Source organism: Pinus tabuliformis, chromosome 3_2 (genome assembly GCF_031772625.1).
Source record: "Pinus tabuliformis cultivar Carrire ecotype Pingquan chromosome 3_2, CPIR1, whole genome shotgun sequence".
Lineage (NCBI taxonomy): Eukaryota > Viridiplantae > Streptophyta > Pinopsida > Pinales > Pinaceae > Pinus > Pinus tabuliformis.
This window is the reverse complement of record NC_142302.1, coordinates 338479197-338499068: the sequence shown is the minus strand read 5'-3', so window position 1 is coordinate 338499068 and position 19872 is coordinate 338479197. Positions and strand designations below refer to the sequence as shown.

The 19872-nt window shown below is 37.6% G+C and overlaps 2 protein-coding genes across 8 annotated transcripts in view; one reads left to right on the top strand and one right to left on the bottom strand.

Moving 5' to 3' along the window:
* Positions 1-2261: 2261 nt before the first annotated feature.
* LOC149180874 (uncharacterized) lies at positions 2262-7807 on the bottom strand. Its single transcript, XM_089414018.1, has 3 exons — positions 6790-7807; positions 6216-6337; positions 2262-5993 (listed from the first exon to the last, which is right to left on the bottom strand). Exons 1-3 carry the CDS (start codon positions 7805-7807, stop codon positions 2262-2264), a joined length of 4872 nt encoding a protein of 1623 aa, XP_089270144.1.
* A 2860-nt stretch (positions 7808-10667) lies between these two features.
* LOC149180873 (protein MALE DISCOVERER 1-like) overlaps positions 10668-19872 on the top strand; it is a 333331-nt gene continuing 324126 nt past the window's right edge. For 2 of the 7 annotated variants that reach the window (XM_089416347.1, XM_089416348.1), the window contains exon 1: positions 11277-11448. The gene's annotated coding sequence lies outside the window, so the exon portion shown is untranslated. The other 5 variants (XM_089416351.1, XM_089416346.1, XM_089416345.1 and 2 more) reach the window with 5 other exon arrangements.

The window sequence follows — 19872 nt, the reverse complement described above, 5'->3', positions numbered from 1 at the left end:
TTAGATTTATATGACCTGCTCCTCTGCTTTGGCGGAGCATGCAGATAAATCTAAGCATCACATCTGCATTGAGGAGGCCCAAGTCGTTGTTAAGGTTAGTCATTTCTGTCATCGTAAATTGAGGGAGGCCCTAGAAATTGAAAAAAGACCCAATAATTTGAATAGAGATGATGGTTGGAATATTAATAGAAGTTAGGTCCCTGTCTTGTCCTCCTAGTTTTTTAGGCTTCTTTTTGGGATTTATTTTTGTTTGTTTGTTTATCTATGTAGGTATTGACATCCTTTTTATAGTATTTGTTGTTGATTTATTCTTCATTAGAGTTTATTTTCTTGATCCTTCATGTTTTTTCATGTATTTTATCATCCTATTCGTTCTTAACTCCTTTTAGTATTTTTGTTATTTGTTTAATGGGCCCTCGCCCCATATTTTATTGTTGACCCCGTTTTATTTATTGATTTTTTTGGATATATATATATGTTTGTGTTTATATATATATATATATTGACTTGTGTATACTTTTGTTTTATTTTATTTATTTTTCCATTATTTATTTTTGATTTATTTTATTTTATTTTCATTAGTTAATTTATTTATCAAATGATTTTGTCTCTATTAGGGTCTTCACTAGTTTTTATAATTTTTCACTCCCCTCCTTTAAAGTTTGACTTTGATTATTTATTTTAAATCTTATTCCTCAAAAACTTTAATATAGTGGTTGTTTATTAATATTTGTTTTTAATAAATTAATAAACTAATATCACAGTTTAAATATTATTTTTCAAAAACTAGTAATATTTGGTTTTAATAAATTAATATAAATATTATTTTTCAAAAACTAGCCATTTAATATAGCCATTACATATTAATATTTTAATAAATTAATAAATTAATATCAGTATTTGAATATTATTTTTCAAGAATTAGTAATATTGGGTTTTAATAAATTAATTTAAATATTATTTTTCAAAAACTAGCCATTTAATATAGCTGTTACCTATTAATATTTTTAATAAATTAATGAAATAATATCATTATTTTTTTTTTTCAAAAATTAGCCGTTTAATATAGTCGTTACTTAATAATATTTGTCTTTAATATATCAATAAATTAATATTATAATTTAAACATTATTGTTCAAATATAGCCGTTACTTGAAATTATGTCTCTACATTGCTCTCTATTTAAGCATTTGCCATGGTCTGCCTCTTCATCTTGTCCTGATGATGAATCACACTTGTTCTTCATCTGGTCCTGATGATGAACGACACTTGTTGGTTCGAAACGCGTCAGCAAAAAATTCTCTCATGTGATTTCTACTGAAAGACTTTGTTTAATTCATTATGGATCACAGAAGCTTGAATACAGAAAGGGTAATGACTTAATAATAATAAAAAAGTAAAACAATAATAACATTATTGAATGGGTTTATTAAAATAATGATAATTTTATTTATTTATTTATTTATCTTTTTAATATAAAAATAGAAATTAATGTTTAATGGGTGATATAAGAAGATTTAAATTTTTTTAAGGGGAGTTCAAGAAATATTTTGCATAAAGAACTTGGGATGAAGGACATTGATATTAAATAAACCAACCTAGATTCATCTTAATTGGAGTATAATTTTTAAAACGATTTAAATAAAAAAATGCTTATATAGATTTTAAAATTGTAAAGGTTATTTTACAAAATACTTATTTTTTCATTTTAAAAATTGATAAATTTCAATTGAGAAATTATATAAAAACATTTGATAGATTCAACCTTTGACCAATTAATTGAAAGAGAATTGAAATTTAAATTATTAAAATAATAATGTTTTTAAACAAAGATTAATTAAAATTAATCTTTCAAATAAAAGTTTTAATTTATTAATAAAATATTTAACCATTAATCTTTAACCAAACAAAGGAAAGAAACTCTAGAAATAAAATATTAAACTAATAAGCATTTAGAGATGTAATATTGGTATTATTAATATTATTAGAGGGTAATGACCTAATAATAATAAAAAAATCAAATAATAATAATGTTATTGAATGGACTTATTAAAATTACCATAAAAACTTTTTATAAATAGGAATTAAAATTTAATGGGTGTTATAAGGACATTTAAAAATTTTCAAGTAGGGTTTAAGAAATATATAGCACAAAGAATTTTATTTTTTTTAACTGAAACGAGTATTTTATTTATTTAAGGCCAAAGCCAAGCAAGTATTACAAATCCCTTTCATTGCTTTTCTTTGTTTTTCTAGTGCTCCTAAGGAATGATTGCCATTTTCGGAGTCTCTGCATTTATGCTGATCATACTTTTTTCAAGATTGCATCCTACATTTGCTAACCTGTCTGCTTCAGTGTTTAAATCTCTGAGGATATGGAAGAGCTGTGCTGATGAGAATTCCTTCAATAATCTGTTTACTCTTGCTAGCTGCTTGTTTAGAACTGGATCTTTGAGACTTTTCTTGTGTATTAGAGACCTTATCAGCAGTTCTGAATCTCCCAAAACTATAATTTCATTTGCATTTCCTTTTCTGGTCAGTTGACAAGCTTTTAATAGACTGAGTGCTTCCGCTTGATTGTTGGTTTTTATCCCAAGTCCCCAACTGAATTCCTCTTTTCTGCCATTCTGAAAGTAAATGACGCCTCCTGCTCCTGATTTGCCTGGGTTTCCTTTCGAAGCCCCATCAAAGAAGATTGTACATTTACCTTGTGACTTCCACCAATTTTGAAAATTGTCTGAATTGTCTCTGTACTGCCAGTTTTCCTTGTGGTTTGGGCGGATGATGGCAAGAGTAGTTGGCATGGGAGTATAACCTTCCAGCCACGCCTTTTCTTCATTTCTGAGGTTGCTGTCTTTGACGCTAGTTTGTCTCAGAGTTTCCAGGAGGAGATCCTTGGCCTGCCTTGCTACTGCTTCTGCATTTATGTCTTTGTGGTTGAAGACAGCTTCATTCCTGGAGAGCCACAACTTCCAACAAACGTATTTCGGTGCAGCAATCCATAACTTGTACCAAAGAGATTTTTCGTTGATGCTGTGGGGGTACCGAGTTTTCCATGTCAAAAACAAGTCTGTGATCTGACAGCGTGTTGGGGGACTCACATTCAGCCCAATTAAGAAGCTGTTCCACACTTTCTGTGCGTACTCACAGTCAATAAACAAATGGACTGCTGTTTCTGAAGCGTTCTTGCAGAGGACACAACGATGCGGGCCTGCAAAGTTCCTTTTGCACAAATTGTCTCCGGTCAAGATTTTGTTGTGGAATAAGGTCCAGCTGAAGAAGTTAATCTTGGGAATGCTGAAGTTTTCCCATATCTGTTTCCAAACTGAATCCGGATACTGTGACTCCTGTTTTCCTTGCATTTGAAAGTAGCCTTGTTTGACCGTATACTCTCCTGTTTTCCCCCATCCCCATTGATCTTCCTCTTCCTTGTGCACAGGAGTAAAATCTGTTATTGCCTCTAACAGGATTTTTGACTGTTCTTTTAAGTGGATTGGGATGGTTGGCAACGTCCAGCGCTGCCAGTTGCCATTGAGGTCCCACTCTGCTATGTCCGCTATTTTCCTTACCCCTTTAGAGATTAACCAGGCTCTCAACTCTGCTATTTCGTTGATGGTGGATAGAGGGGAGTGATTCATGATTCGTTCTTTCCATAGCAGCGAGTTTTTGCCATTCCCAGGAATTTTGTATAAATGCTTTCGGAAAAATTCGATCCCTCTGCAACACAGCCTCCAGGCCTGCGTTCCTTTTGGAGATTGCGCTGGATTGAAAGATGATATTGGTTGCTTTTGTAAATATTTGAGGTTCAGCAGCTGACTGATTGGGTGCGAAGGTTCTGTAATTAATTGCCACAGGAGTTTGCCTCCCAATGCCAAATTTGCATGTTGGGGATCGCGGATCTGAAGTCCGCCTTCGGTTATTGGGCGTTTCACAGTCTCCCATTTGATGAGGTGGAAGCGTTCCTTGTTACCTTTCCCTCCGCTCCAGAGAAAATTTCGAATGATGCTGGAGATTTGATCAGTAATTTGTTTTGGAGCCAGCAGCAACGAGGCTTGATATGTGGGCAGGGCAGAGAGCACGGATCGGATGAGGGTGAGTTTGCCTCCGGTGGTGAGCCAAACTCCGCCCCACGCTGTTATCTTATTTTTGAATTTAGATATCACTTCTTCCCACAGTTGGTTTCGATTGGAGCCCCTCGTCAATGGTAAGCCGAGGTATTTGATTTTTTCCCACAAAGCGTATCCTTTGAACCCCAGAATGTTGGAAATTCTGTCTGTGGCGTGCTGGTCGATATTCCAACTGTAAATTGCACTTTTCCTTTCACTGACTAATGCACCGGTGATGTTGCAATACTGTTGAAGAATGGTTTTGAAAGCGCTTGCAATTCTAGTGGATGCGCCCCCCAACAGAATTGAATCATCTGCGAAAAGCGCATGATTCACCGGGGCTATGCCTTGAACTATCCTTATCCCTGGAATGGTACCGACTTGTTTCTCTTGGGTTAGCTTGCGACTTAGAACGTCTGCCATCAAGATGTATAGAAAGGGCGAAAGAGGACAGCCCTGCCTTAATCCCCTAGTTGCTTGGAAAAAATCCGTCGGTCTGCCATTCACCATTGGGGCGATCCAAACGTTTTCTGTACAAGCCTTGATGAGGTTTATGAAGTCCTGTTTAAAGCCAAATGCTGCTAGAACCCTGTATAAAAAGGAACGATTAACACGATCAAAGGCATTGCACATATCCAATTTAATGATCATACCTTGTTCTTTCCGGGCTAGGCTGGAGTGGAGAGCTTCTTGTATCTGGATGACATTATCCAGAATTTGTCTACCTTTTACGAATCCTCCTTGTGCCTGAGAGATGAGCTTTGGGAGTAGAGGCTTGATTCTGTTGGCCAGCAGCTTGGCCACAATCTTATAGGATACGTTGCAGAGAGAAATCGGCCTATATCTGTCAAAGGTCCTTGGGTTTGTTTCCTTAGGGATTAAGGCTAGGAAGGTAGAGTTGATTCCTCCTCCTACTTTTGCCTTCCTCAGGATTCCTCTTATCATTCTGAATAGGTCGTTTTTGATGATTTCCCAACAGATTCTGTAGAAGTGAGCTGAGAACCCATCGGGTCCTGGAGCTTTATCCGGTTCCATGGACCAAACTACATCAGTTATCTCTTCATCCGTGACTGGGGTCAACAGAGAATCGTTGTCCTCCTCTTTGACTAGGTTTGGGATGGTTGAGAGGAATTCCTCTGCATCCTCCTCATTTCCATTTCTTTCCGCACTTAAAAGATTCTGGAAATGAGTGACAACTGCTTCTTTGATTTGTGAAAATCCATTGTACACCTGTCCGGTTGTGCTTGTTATCTCTGCTATGTGATTACGGGAAACTCGTGCCCTGCACTGTCTATGAAAGTACTTGGTGTTCCTGTCTCCAGATTTGAGCCACAAGCTTCTGGACTTTAAACGCCAGTATTCTTCTTCAGTTCTGAAACAACAATATGCTTTCCTTTGGGCAGTTTTTTCTATGTCTAAATCTGTGGGAGAGGGATCTTTCTCCTCCATTTCGAATTGGACTCTTTCCAGCTGAAGAACTGCTTCTTTCCTTTGGCTAGTTGGAGTTTGCAGAGATTTTTTAATCCAGTCCTTCAGAGCTTTTTTGGTATTTTTTATTTTTTGTTCCCACACATAACTTGGGGATCCGTTAACATCTATCCTCCAGGCCGTTTGAACAGTTTCATAGAATCCGTCTTTGCCTGCCCAGAGAGGGCTGAAGCGAAAAGGGAGAGGGCCGAGATCTTCTTCTTTTTTGATACAGAGTAGAACTGGCTTGTGATCCGATGTAAGCTTGGGGAGAATCTTGGAGAAAACCATTCTATTGTCCAGCATTAATGTGCTACTGATGAGAAACCTGTCCAGCCTAGCAGAGATTTGATTTTCTCCTGATCTGTTGTTGGACCAGGTATATTTACCTCTTATAGGTTTGAAGTCAACTAGATCCCACTGCGTAATCAGATTTCCCACAGTGTTGACGAAGGGGTCTCTAGAGTATGTTCCTCCTCTTTTTTCTTTGGGGTCTAGTATGATATTCAGATCTCCTCCAATGACTATGTTCGTAGGGTTAATCTATTCTATATAAGCCATTAGTGTCCTCCAACACTCTCTCTTTTCTTCATAGTGGACAGGGACATACAAATTAAAAAGAGCCAAGGAGAGATTGCTTACCGTATGTCGCAGATCTGTGTGGATCCAATGTTGGGTCTCTGTGGATCGTTCCAAAGTGAAAGAGCTTTTTGACCAAAACGTGCCTATTCCACCGGCCGATCCCCTTGCACTAACAGCCTTTCCTGAATCAAATTTCCACTTCAGCATGCTGGTGTTTAGAAGGGTTTCCCCTTCTACTTTGGTCTCTTGGAGCATAAGGATGTCCGCGGACTCCATCTTCAATAAGTCTTTGATAGCATCTGCCTTGTTGGGATTACCCAGACCCCTACAGTTCCAAGAGATCAACTGCATCATTTACCACTTAAAGGGGTAGGCCCTCCTCCTTTGGAGGCCCTAGGCCTGATATTCCTCCCTAGTGTCATTTCGATGGTAGCTTGACTGCCGAGGGTTTTTTGTCTTTCTGACTCCTCTTCTCTGGTTTCCTTGTTTGATCTTCGTCCAACCCTTTTTGTTGTCCTTTCAAATGTTTCATCATCTGATGATCCCATATTCTCTATGGTTTTCTTCTTTTTTTTGATTATTTCTGTGTATGAAGGGGAAGAAATATTGCTTGGGGTGTGGATTGGATTATTACCTGGTTCCATGGCTTCAATATTCTCCTGCTGTTGTGGTTCTTCTTCCCCTGCTTCCGGGGGATCTGAAGGAGGCGTGAGGATTTCAAAGGGGTTTTTATCCCCCTCATTGCCTTTTGTTTCACTGCTTCCAGCGTTTTGGTTACTTGTGCTTCCATTATCCACTTTGTTCTCTGTCCCTTTAGCCTTGCTTATGTTACTCTGTCTGCTGAATGTTGTCTTCTTTGCCTGTTTCCATTGATCTTCTTTATCCTTCTCTGTTGCCTCCTCGTTTCTTTTTTTGCAGTATCTTGCAAAGTGCCCGTACTCATGGCAGAATCGACACTTGAAAGGCAGCTGTTCGTAATCGAGCTCTTGGATGTGTGTCCAGTTTGCCACCGATAGCTGAATCGCTTCGGGTAATCCTGTTTCCAGATCGACCTCCACGCAGATCCGGGCACAAGAGTATTGATCCTTCCTTGGGGCCTGGTCTATGTATTTTCCAAGTGCGTTTCCTATGGATTGAAGAGAGCTTTGATTCCAGCAATGCAGGGGAAGATGCGGGAGGCGCACCCAAACAGGGACCGCCTTGGGCACATCTTGCGCTGGATCGAAATCAGTAGACCATTTGTTCAAGTAGAGTCCTTGAGGCCCCATGAAGTATGGCCCGTTTCTGAAAATCAGGCCTCTATCCTCTGTATTGTCGAACAGGAAAACGAAATACCCTTTTCCTACAAAGTAGACTTTGATTCCTTCATTTACCAAGGGTAACCAATTCCTTTTGACCCATTCTTCGACTGCTCTCGGGGATGGCCACAAACCGGTGAACTGGCCGATCAGACCTTTTTCTGCTAAATTCAGCGCAGATCTACAGATTTCCTCCTCTGGTAAGGCAACCTTGGGTATACTGTCCAGTTTTTTGACGAATTTTTGCTGCGGGCCTGTGACCTGGCGTTTTCCTGTTGCAGATACGAGAGCCTTAAAGGCTTCGATCTCCGGAGGGAAGGGGGGAGGGGCCGCAGGGCCACCTCCAGGCTCCATGAGGGAGGGCGCTTGCAGGTCGCTCAGAAGGCGCGGCTAGGGTTGCAGCGCGGCAGCTCGGAGCGATTTATATAGCACAAAAAATTTGAGAAATGAAGGATAAAGTTATTAAATAGATTAGTTTAAATCCATCTTATTTCTAGATCTACTAAGTGTAAAGAAAGATCAAATCTCTTAAAGTGCAAACCTCATTTAAAATTAAAAAAAATTAATCTTTTTAAAATTAAATCTAAAATTAAAACAAATATTTTAATTTTAATATAACTTCAATAATTTTTAATATTATATAAATTTATTAATAATTATATCAATTTGTATTACAACATCTCTCATGTATGTTATAATGTGAAAATACTTACTTTATATAAAAAAAATGATAAAAATCTAAATATTTTCAATAAAATAATTTAAAATTTAATTTAATGTAAAAAACGCATCATAATAAAGTGGAATGATTATAAAAAAATAAAAACAAAGTGATGGACTTTATCGACAAACATCTCTAATAATTTTAAAGATACTTATATCAATCATATCACATTAAATTATTGACTATTTTATATCTTGACCAACTTCTCAAATAAATTCGTTAGCAGGTTATGATTCCTCATTAATAATTAGTTTAATGAACTCTTTAATATGGTCGGCCTTTATTATATTATTATTAGATAAAATGGGTTTATAAAGGTTATTAATTTTGATTTTAAGAATTAAAAGAGTTATAATTTTTGATAACATTTTTTATACTTTATAAAAAAAAGATGAAAACTAAATATGGTATGATTTGGATATTGTTAATAATTATTATTTAAATATTTTATAATTTTTGTAGAATTATAATATTATTATTGGAATTATTTTTGAACGTTTGCTAGAGGGGTGGTAGAAGGGGAGAGATTTTCATTAATTCTCAAGTAACAACTAAAATAAGGTACTTAAATGAGTTAGAAGAAGATTTAATAATTAAGTAGAAATATATGGGCTTTTACAAGGTTTAATTATTGTCAATGGCAGAGTTGTGAATGAAATTATTATCCTTGGGAATTCGATGACTACGATACAATATATAATCAAGGGAAATAACACAAAGGACAACTATCTTGCAAGGAATCTTCAGAGAATCAAGACTCTTATGGCAAGTTTTCATTCTTGGAATTGCTTTCACATCCTAAGAAGTAACAATCTGGAAACAAACATGATGGAAAATTGAGCATTCTCCCTAGAAGAAATTGGTTTGGTAATCAATGGTTAACAAAGCAGGTGTCTTATCCCTTAATCTTGCATTTCTGAATATTAGATTTATAACTAAGGCAATTGTTTGATGGAACATAACGAGATTAAAAGGAGATATAAGGAACTTCCCCATATTCATTTTCGATTATGACAATTATTGCATTATGCAAGGCTCGAGTCATTTGATTGGAATCGTGCCCATTCTTAAGGTGTTCAGATGGATTTTGACTCGAATTCTGGCTCTTCTTCCGTGGGTAACCCCTGTTCTCATTGCTTGAATCCCACGAAGCTCTCCATCAAGTTGACTGTGAACTCCAAGTTAAAGTGTTTCAACTGTCTCATGCTCAAATTGAAATTACAGATAAATCATTGACCCTCCAGTTTCAACTCTCTCAGATGATGGATGAAGTGGATGCTCAGAAGCATGGTTATGGAATTAAGGATAGCTATGAAGCCAATGCTGCAATGGATGATAAAGGAAGGCCTAAGATTGATCTCAACTAGCCTACTAAAGATGATGACTAAGTACACTGGCAACTTTGTTAAAATGTAATCTTGATATCAAGGTTGGGTCAATCGTCTGTAGATATGCGACAAGAGTCCAATCAGTTTAATATAGTTTCCAAACTCTTATGTTTTCTAGTGTCCAGTCTCTAGATAGTCAGTGCAATCTGTCTTGGTTTCGCTTGTATAGCTTACTCAAGTTGCATAATATATTGAATCGAACTTAGTTCTATTGGAATATGAAGATGTAACACTTAGATACTAATCTGCGACCAAACACAAATTTTCAATAAATTTTACTCATTTTTGTTATTTTTTTTAATGAATTTAATACTTTCAAAATTTTTAATTATATTTGAATTATACAATTTTATTTATTAATATTTATACTTTAAATTTTTAATAAAATAAAAAGAAATAATTTTTTTATTATTAAAAATCCAATGTTTAAATTACTTCGTTAAAAAACATTTTAATTTTGAAAAATGATAAAAAAAAAAAAACTATGACTTCGAAAAATGATAACAAAAAATAACCATGCCTTTGAAAAATGATAACAAAAAATAATTACAACAAATAATATGGCTTTGAATAATATGGAAATGGTCCAATCTCACCCAGTGATCTTATTTTTCTCCAAAAAAACACTTTGATTTTGAAAAATGATAAAAAAAAATAACAGTCTGAAAAATGATAACAAAAAATAACTATTGCACAATCTCACCTTTTTATATATTTTCAAAATGATGTTGAGATATCCAAGTGTTTATGTGTAGCGCCAATAGATTTTTAATAGGTTGGTGAGACATCATTTTTATTATAAGGACATTCCATCCATTCCATCCATTGAATTTTCTAACCAATGTAAAGTAATCCAAGCCCTAATATCACTAAGACTTTACATCCCCTTTTCTACATTGCAGGGCTTTTGGAAAAAAGTTGCATATACTTTCCATAAAGTCTGACTTTTCTGCCATTTGAAGTGAAACATACTCAAAGAAATTTAATGAGCTAAGCATGTAAGGGTATGGCCATATTATTATAGAATATTTTAATCATACACTACAAATTAAACAACTTACAACTTTATTATAAAAACAAAATATGTTTGACAAGTCCCTCATTGTCATTCAAACATTGATTGTGAGTGATGCCTTCTGCGCGTCTTCCTAGAAGCATGCATGAAAACAATGGGACCCTGGTCAGCTGCAGCGGCGGAGCTTTGTGTGCGACTCACTCAAAATCCAGAAAATTTATAGGTAAGTGGTCCAAGGTGGGGTTTTTAGTCTTTTCAGTTACGACTTTCATGAAAATTTCAGAAGGTACGTGGGTAAGCATAATAATGACAAAGAAGACCTCAAGAATGACATAATACAGCCCTACCATAACAATGGCGGCAGACATGGTGGCAGATTGGAAACAGAAGTGCTACTTTGTTTGGTGAGATACCCCACAAAACAGGGGCCTACAACAGAAAACAACATTAGAAGCTGTGTGGATTATGGTTGGAATTTAACCACTCATTTGGTCCCACATGTCACAAAATAGTTGAACCCCTCCCACCCAGTCACAGACTCCTACCCTTCCATATTGTATACACTGTGAGTTGTTTGCTTAACCCATGACCAAAAACTGGATTAATACTTAACCCCTGACCAAAAACTGGACTAAATACAGTAGCTCCCCACGACCTGATCTGGGTTTGAATGCTCTTCTCAGTTGGTTGGTATGTCTCGTTAACCTTTAAAGGATTTATACTCACCGCAGACTACTTTTATTTACAAATCGGTGTTTGTTAAATTGTCACCAGATTTCAGATCATTGAATGACCGCCCACAAGGATTTGGCTATTAAACTGAAAGACCTTGATCCGTTAGGACTCCTGCAAGCATATATACATAGAGGTGGGTATCTTCGAATTTTGTTTTGGTTATGGATGCAGGAATTGTGGTTTTTCCGTTGCATGTACGGGATGTATTTTAATCACAGACTCTAGATCAGTTGATTGCCACGCATGGTATCAATGAAATATACTCCAATTCGATTGTCTGAGTGTATTAAATCCCAGATATGTTCAACCATAGCTCCATGCTTTTTAGGCAACCCGTTCTGACTGTGGTTTGGAAGGTCCACAGTTGCTCATTACTAAATTTCAATCACCGCAGTTTAGATTTAGTTCATCTGCTTATAGCTGAAGGTTGCATATCTGTACCCCTTTTGAAGTAACATGAAGCACTGCCGTGGTCTGGTGGATGTTTTAAACTTAAAAGGTCTTTTGCGTTGGGGTTTTCTATATGTTTTGGCTTGTATATATTCGTATCACTATTTGGGAATGTATGCTTCATTTGTTATCTTTGTGCCTTTCGGACCACAAAGAAGTTTGAGTTATATCCGTGCCTATGTTGACTGGCGAAATCATCATCATATTCAGGTTATCAGCTAAATGATTTTCTTCATCCTACAATCTGCACTTTTAAAATTCGGCCTAAATCAACCACCTTCTAGAATATAAACTTAATTATCTTCTTCATTTGTTTCAATGCTAGTAACCATGTCAGATGTTATTTATCAGTCAGTTAAAAATTATTGCTTCAAATCTGCATTAGTCAGCAACTATTATTTAGTTCAGAAGGATCAATCTGGCTTTTATCGCACTATTATATTTCTCATTACAAAATTAAAATGGAGTGCGAGATTCTTAACTTGGATTTAGCACTTGAATAGATCCTCAAACATTTATGGTATGGTTCTGTTCCTATGACCAATTGCCTAAAAGGGCTTTATGTGCAATTTGTTATAACTCAAAGGTTTAGGTTATACAACCTGGTTTTTATCCCGCTATGATATTGTTTATTCCAAAATTGAATTGGAGTGCGAGATTCTTAACTTGGATTTAGTCCATGAATAGATACTTGAACACTTATGGTATGGTTCTGTTTATAAGCCAATTGCCTAAAAGGGCTTGGAGTCCAATTTGTCACAACCACAATGTTTGGGTTATACATGTACTGGAACAGTGATAATTAGATGGAATGCTGGGAAATGCGGACACCAGAGAAGGTTGAAACAACATTCTAATAAGCAAGAAGTGACAATAGAAAATGGTGATTTTACCTATAGAATGAGAATATTGTATACGCATCAGGCAACAAGTGAAGGTATTGGCATGCAGATTTTGCCTGGTCTTTCTGTTGCAGCCTCAAATATCAAGAACAGATTCTCTTTGACTGTCTTATGTTGCATATGCTCCTTAATGTTAAGCAGTAGCCCACAAAAGGGACCTTAGAAAATGAAAACAAAGACGTGGGAAAAGACGAACCTATTAAGAACAAAATACACAAATTTCCAAAACTAAATAAAGATAGAAAAGAGTTCTGACATGAGGGTGAATCCAAATGTGAAGTAAGTATGAATTGAAGGGTTTGGAGGTGAAGTGATTAGACAATTTTCCAGAAGAATTCAAAGGCCACTTGAACGGCTACAAATTGTTACAGCACTGGTGTTAATGAGAAAAGAAAGAAGAGTTAGTAGTAATGAATATAAAGGAAGTGTGGTGTTTAGAGTCATCAGCAAAGTTTGATTGAAGGGGAAGGAAAAATATCCAGTGATATGCGTGCAAAAGACAACAAAGAAACTTTCACATAAGAAAGCAAGATTGCGAAGGAGAATGGCACACCTATACCAATGTTGCAAACATCAGCATTGGGATAAAATCAGCAAGGGTCCAGAAAATAAAAAAATTGTAAAAATAAAAAAAATTATTGGTAAAAATCAGCAAACTCGACAAAATTAAGATACCACCAAAACATCAGTAAAAATAGACAAAAATATTGGCGAGTCCAAAAAATCACGATTTTCATGATTTTTTCGCGATAAAATTGGAATGTTTGCAACATTGACTTATACACATTGTACACCTCTATATTGCACTAGATACATGTATAGGAGTGCAAAAATTGCTAGGTGGAACTAGGTGAAGGGTAGCGTTAGGTAAAGTGGTAGGTGGAGTGTTAAGCAAGATTACAAGCATGCATGGCTGGAAATCACCAGAAGAGTGGAAAGTATGCTGACGGGGTACACCTGTAAACAAAAATGTGCATGTGGTAGTGTTGAGAAAACTAGAGCAAACCCTATGCAAGAGAGGTGGGAATTGGTGCCTTGGAGCTGAAGATCCATTTGTGTGTGAATCTGTTTGCTGCATCGATATGATGCCTTGTGCTGATATAGATGTAGCTGTGCCATCTGTACTTTGTGGCCTGATTGTAGGGTACTGTGGGAAGATCTTGGGGCTGAGTTTCGCAGAGAAGATAGATGATAGAGTATGGCAGCTGCCTCTGAATGATTGGCCACCGTATGAGATGCTGCGGAACAAGGGAGCTGCTAGGGGTGAGCGTATGAAGTCCCTTTCCAAGAACAGAAGTTAGGAGACAATTAATTTGATTATTTAATGTCATCTCTAATGTGCTATTGAGTAATTAAATTAAAAAGTGATTATTTAGTGACTTTTAATTAATTAACTAATACAACCTTATAAAGTCACTTTATTTTAAAAAAGGAAAAAAAGGACCCATGGTATTCTAATAGCCCATGACATTTAAAAGAAGACTGGAGCTTGCTCTTGTCTAGGTTGGAAGATGAATTGGATATTATTTTGTTCACTGTTTTGAGAGCTCTTGGAGCTTGAAGGAAAGGAGGGTAGTTTTGGTCGTGTGAGATCCACCTTAGTTGATCAGGCCAGATTGGTTTCGGTGTTCCAACGATACACCTTAGATAGTCGACGAGGAGGGCTGACTTCAGATCTCTCAGTTGTGCTTCAGATTGAAAAAGGAGGAGCCACCCTGGCTTCTCATTAGCGCTTCAACTCTGGGGATTAAGATCTTGGTGTTTGCAAGCTGAGCAGATCGAGTCTATCAATGTTTAGAGGAGGCCAAGCTCTGGTTGTTATTGCAGATTAAGTCAGTGTTGAATGGAGTTAGAGGAGGAAGGGTTCAACTAAATTTAGAGGTTCACTGTAAATTTAGCAAGGGTACCCATAAGTGGGCCAAAGGCACAGTTTAAACTTTATACTCTTGCTTGTAGACTTTAGGTCCTTAACCCAACAATAGTATCAACAACAAATATTCTATGTACATCTGAAAAAGCATTGTTTGCAACCAACATGTTAGCACGTATAGTACTCTACTTCTACCATTTGAACTCATATAATATACATGCCAACAGAATAAGATAAATTAATGGATAAAGTTATGGGAATTTTATTGCTAAATGGGTGAAGAGGCTCCCTCTAGCTTGGAGCAAGTTCCAACAATTTCATACTTTCTTGCAGACTGTCCTTCAATACTTCATGCTTCTCAAGGTTCATGGCAAGGTACAACATTGGCTTATGTCAAATAGGGTAAAAACTCTAAATAAACTTTGATACAAACCTCAACATAGTTCGGGGTTTTATGAACAATAGTTCAAGGATTCTTCACTTTCCCTTTTTCAAAGACATCTTAGCCTTATTTCCTAAGGCTTTGACTCCTTTTGAAGGCTTGCAGCCAATTCTTAAACTCTTCCTTAGCCTATGGCCTTAGCGCAAAATTATTGCAGCCCCCTTTGTATGCAATGATTGGCCTTTTAAGGTCTTGGTTCCTTCTGATCACAAGGGTGTGACTCTTGGCTTTTTCTACATAGCATATTTCTCAATGATAATACTGCTTGCATTAGTAAGGCTAACAATCTCACTATATATTATGGCATCAGTATGTTTTAAACTCAAAATGAGCATTAGCCAAGTTAAACTTTAGTAGCTACCAATACACACTTAGTAGCAAATGAATCCTTATGATCAATGTACACTCCTATTAGAGATCTAAGTGTTTTTACATGCACAAATCAAGCCCTAATAAGCTCAAAGGTCTTTCTATTATTTGAGGAACTTCAAATTCCTTCCTCTGAGATTTTTCAACCTGAGGTCACCCCTATAGTTCAGAATGAGGTCTAATTCATTTTCTGTGGCTTAGTCCTGTGGCCCCTCAACCTCCTTTAAATACTCCCGGAGGTCTCTCGGCCTCCTATTTTTCCTGTTGCCTACCTTAGACATCTGCGACCCCTTCTTTTATCATGGTCTAAGGCTTTTTGGCCTCTATTGCTTGGACTGAGGGCTTGTTTAGACTCTTCTAGGCCTTTGGTCTAGACCTGAGGCCTTTCGGCCCTCTAATATTTGGAAGCAAGGCTTCTTGCAAATTGAGATATTGGATTAGGGCTCTTTTGATCTTCAATTCAAGGCTGCTCTTTTCAAACCATAACTCTTATACCATGTTGATTTTTCATGTCTTCTAAATTGATAATTGCTTCTTATGATTTCTTAAGTTAATCTTTCTTGAGTACACATTCATCATAAAGCTATTACACAGAAGATCTCAACAGTAGAAACAAAAATGCTAGTAGGATCATTAAAGAGACAACCAAACAAAAGACAAGTATTTTACCTTGGGAAAACCCACTTGGGGGAAAACCCAACAACCCTTCCTTAGAGAAATTATTCAATTCAACAAGAGATACAATCTGATACTTGACCATAATCAAAACTAGGTCAAACCTGGTCAAACATAAATAAGTAGCCTCGGGAATTTCAGTCAACTCTCCGCAGAGAATTTCTGCCCTCCTCAAAGATTTGGTTTGCCTCAAAAAATTTGGTTTTCCATGAACTTGGTTTGCCTCAGATAATTAAGTCTGCTCATAAAACTCGGCTTGCTCATAAAGAATCTAGGTCTACTGCTTCATGTGTGAACATAAGAGAATAAGAGATCCAAATTGTCTTTTTGAGGAGGTCGAAGACTTTATATTGTCCTCTATGAGGCCGAATGGGTGCTGTTACCCACCACTTTGTGGGTGATATATCCAGGAGAAATTTTCCTCCATGATGAATCTCAGCTGGCATCCAGTAGCCCCTTGCAGCGTCCTACTAGCTTGTTGTGCCATTTATCTGCCACTTGAGCCAGCCATGTGGTCCCTCACCCACCTGTATTGATCGTATGTTTGAAGGTGGGCCTCCCGAATCTAAAGGCATGTCTTGTCATTTGGTAATTGAGTATTGGGTTTACTTATCATGGATACTTCTGGGTATGGATTGATGGGGGGATTTGGTAGAAAAGGTGGGCTTAGTTTGTGCTCTTGTCCCCTTGATCTCTTTTGGATATTACCCTTGGATCTTAGTCCCGTGGGATCTCCTTTATCGACCATTTGGTTCTAGGGTGGTACTATTTCGGAAACCCCGACTTTGGGTACGTGGTCCCGCTCCTTTATCCGCATATATTACTCCCCTTCCACTCACTATACCCCATTCATCATTTCTCCCACTTGAGTCCACATAGGGCCAGGCTTAGAATGATGCCCTAGAGGTTGAAGCAGCTAAAAGAAAAAGAAAAAAGCATAATTGGCCACATTTAACAGGAAATTGTACCTCAAAATGCAAAATATGGCTGGCACAAAATAATTAGCATGTGGGCAAAAGCCAATACATGAGCTCTACCCCAATCCATGGTCATCACCCTAGTTCCATAGGCCCTAGATGAGCCTCCTTTATCATTCAGGAACCCATGATTGTCCCAAACCCTGGAGGGCAATGAATTGCCCTACCTAAATGGGGGTAGTTATTGCAATTTGCTATATCTGACACATCATGCTCTTGTCCTTTGAGCCCAGAGCAGTTAATTAAAGAAAATTCATAAAAGGCAAAATGCATATAAAGAAGGGTGGAAAATCAAGGCCAGGGTACCTCATGTACCACAATTGCTCCCTCCTACACATTACATACCCAGGTGTGGGCTTCCCGTTATTTAGCTACCCCTATGCCCCAATATGTGGCCCAAGATTGCCCCTCTCATTCCCTACTCCATTCCACTTATTTATCACTTGCCACCCCCATTAGAGGGATGTACCTTGGACATACTATCCCCTTTAAGGGCTGAAACCACCTAATAAGGTACTTGGTTAACCCTCTTTGGAGCTTGGAGACACTAGCACATGCCAAAGCCCACTACGAAAGGGCATGCCATTATGAAGTGCCCACTTTGTTATCCATGGTTTGTAAACTCTTTTACACGATTATTTTAATGACTGGTTGTACTGGAAGCCTAGGGAACACATTGGATCTTATGCAGGATTACAGGTGGTTTCCATTTGGATTTGGTCTCTCTATACGGGATCCTAACCCCAGAGGTCTACATTGGTACATATAGGGTGTTCATAGAGAGCCATTGGCCTCCACAGCAATAGACAACACTCCACGGATCTTCATCAATGCTCAAAGACTACTAGCGATCCACTTTTGGGATGATGGTGATATGCTTGTTACATTATGCCCAGCAGACCCCCATAATGTTCGTTTTTGGTAGCATCGGAAGTGTTCTAGCCTTGAAAATTGGTGGAGAGGTTAAAGCACATGAGTTCTAAAGAACCCAAATCCGTTTGGTGAAATTCCACTTGGATTGTATTTTATTAAAATAATTACTATTTTTAATGGGGTTCCTAAGTCTAAACTTAGGGAAATTAAAATATTAATGGGTATTAATCAAAATATGGGTGAGAATGATCTAGAAGGCAGATCAAGTCATGTTTAATCTTAGCCGTTGATTAGAGACTTAATCTCGGTCGTTGAAGTCTCAACGAGAAAAGTATAAGGAGGAGGCTTGGGGTTCATTTAGAAACACAGAAAGATTGAGGAAATCGATTTTCTGAGGTGTGAAGTTCTGAGGAGGAAAATCGATTAGGGAGATCTTGCAATAGAGGGGCAGTGAGATTTTGGGAGGACTTTCCGGAGAATACAGGGCAGAGAAAGGACAGAAGACGTTTAGAGGAGGGCTGACGCTGGCCTACGCAGTGCTGACATAGAGGCAGTGTAGTCAGTGAGGGGAAGTTGAGTTTCTGCAAAGGGAATTCAAAGTTCAGGTGCCGAAAGCCATGGTGTGAGACTGGAGGCAAGAAAGTCAAATTCTCAACCAGTAGAAGATCCAGAGCAGAGAGGCAGCCTAATCCCTAGGAGGGGTGACGCAGTTTGACGTAGAGGCCATCAGAAGGTGATGCAGAGCCTCCCAAAGCTGAGGATTAGTCACTGATTCTCCAGTGACAGGGTGAGATTATTTCACCAGTCTTTTGTTCAGTATTTTCTCTGTAAAGGATTGTTAGTTGAGCATCCTAGATTTGTATTTAGAATTTTCTCCTACATAATAATAAACCCTCAGAGCTGCTGCACCGGTTTTCTCGCATTGGATTTTTTCAGGGACTACTTTGTCCAAAAATAACTGTGTTCTATGTATCTTGTTCTTTGCTCAGTTCCCTTGTTTCATGTAATCAAATTTAAGTAGTGTAGGCTGTCAAAGTAATTTGCTTCAGTGTTCAGAAGAATAACTTGATGAATGTAATTAAAATCAAGTAGGTGAAGTAGATTCAGATTTGTTGCAGTAGGGGTTCCTTGAGGATTAAGAATTTTCACATGGTATCAGGGAATTGATTTTGAAACACGAAGAACAGATCCAGTGTTGAGCAGAGAGGCCAAATGCTGCACTTGGCAGCAATTCGAATCCCCTTGAAGGGATTGCGCAGTCCTTGCCGGGAAGCAGAGATTCCGAGGAAATCTCTCTCTGAAAGAGTCGATAGAGAGGTACGATTTCTAGTTCGAGAGTTTGCAGAGGTAGAGGGAGTGACACAGAGCCTCAGTGCAATGCTTGAAGGGTGCAGTTTCTGTCGAGGCAGAAATCTGTCGGAAAAGAGCGAAAACACATAGAAGGGAATTTTCTCTTCAAAGAAATTTTTGCCAAAAAGTTCGAATTTCTCACTTGCTGGGCAGCTGAGCAGTGCTAAGTAGTGACTAGAGTTGTCAGTTCGACAGTTGGGTGAGATTGCATCACATGGGCTCAAAGATCAGGACAGGTTGGAAGGAGTCTCCAACTATGTCATATGGAAGACCAGAATCAAAGCTGTTTTGGGAGAATACGATCTTGAAGCCTACGTCAAAAGTGTTGTCGCTGTTCCCTTTGACAATGATCAAAGGAAGAAGTACAAGGCCGAGTAGGGGAATGTGAAAATTCCTAGACTCGAAGGAACCCATACTGCAGTAAATCTGAATCTACTTCACCTACTTGATTTTTAAATTACATTCATTAAGTTATTCTTCTAAATACTAAAGCAAATTACTTCTGCAGCCTACACTAATTAAATATTTGATCTCATGAAACATAAAACAAAGCAAAGAACAAGGTACATAGGACACACTTATTTTTGGACACAATAGCCTCCGGAAAAACCCAATGCGGGAAAACTGGTGCAACAGTTCTGAGGGTTTA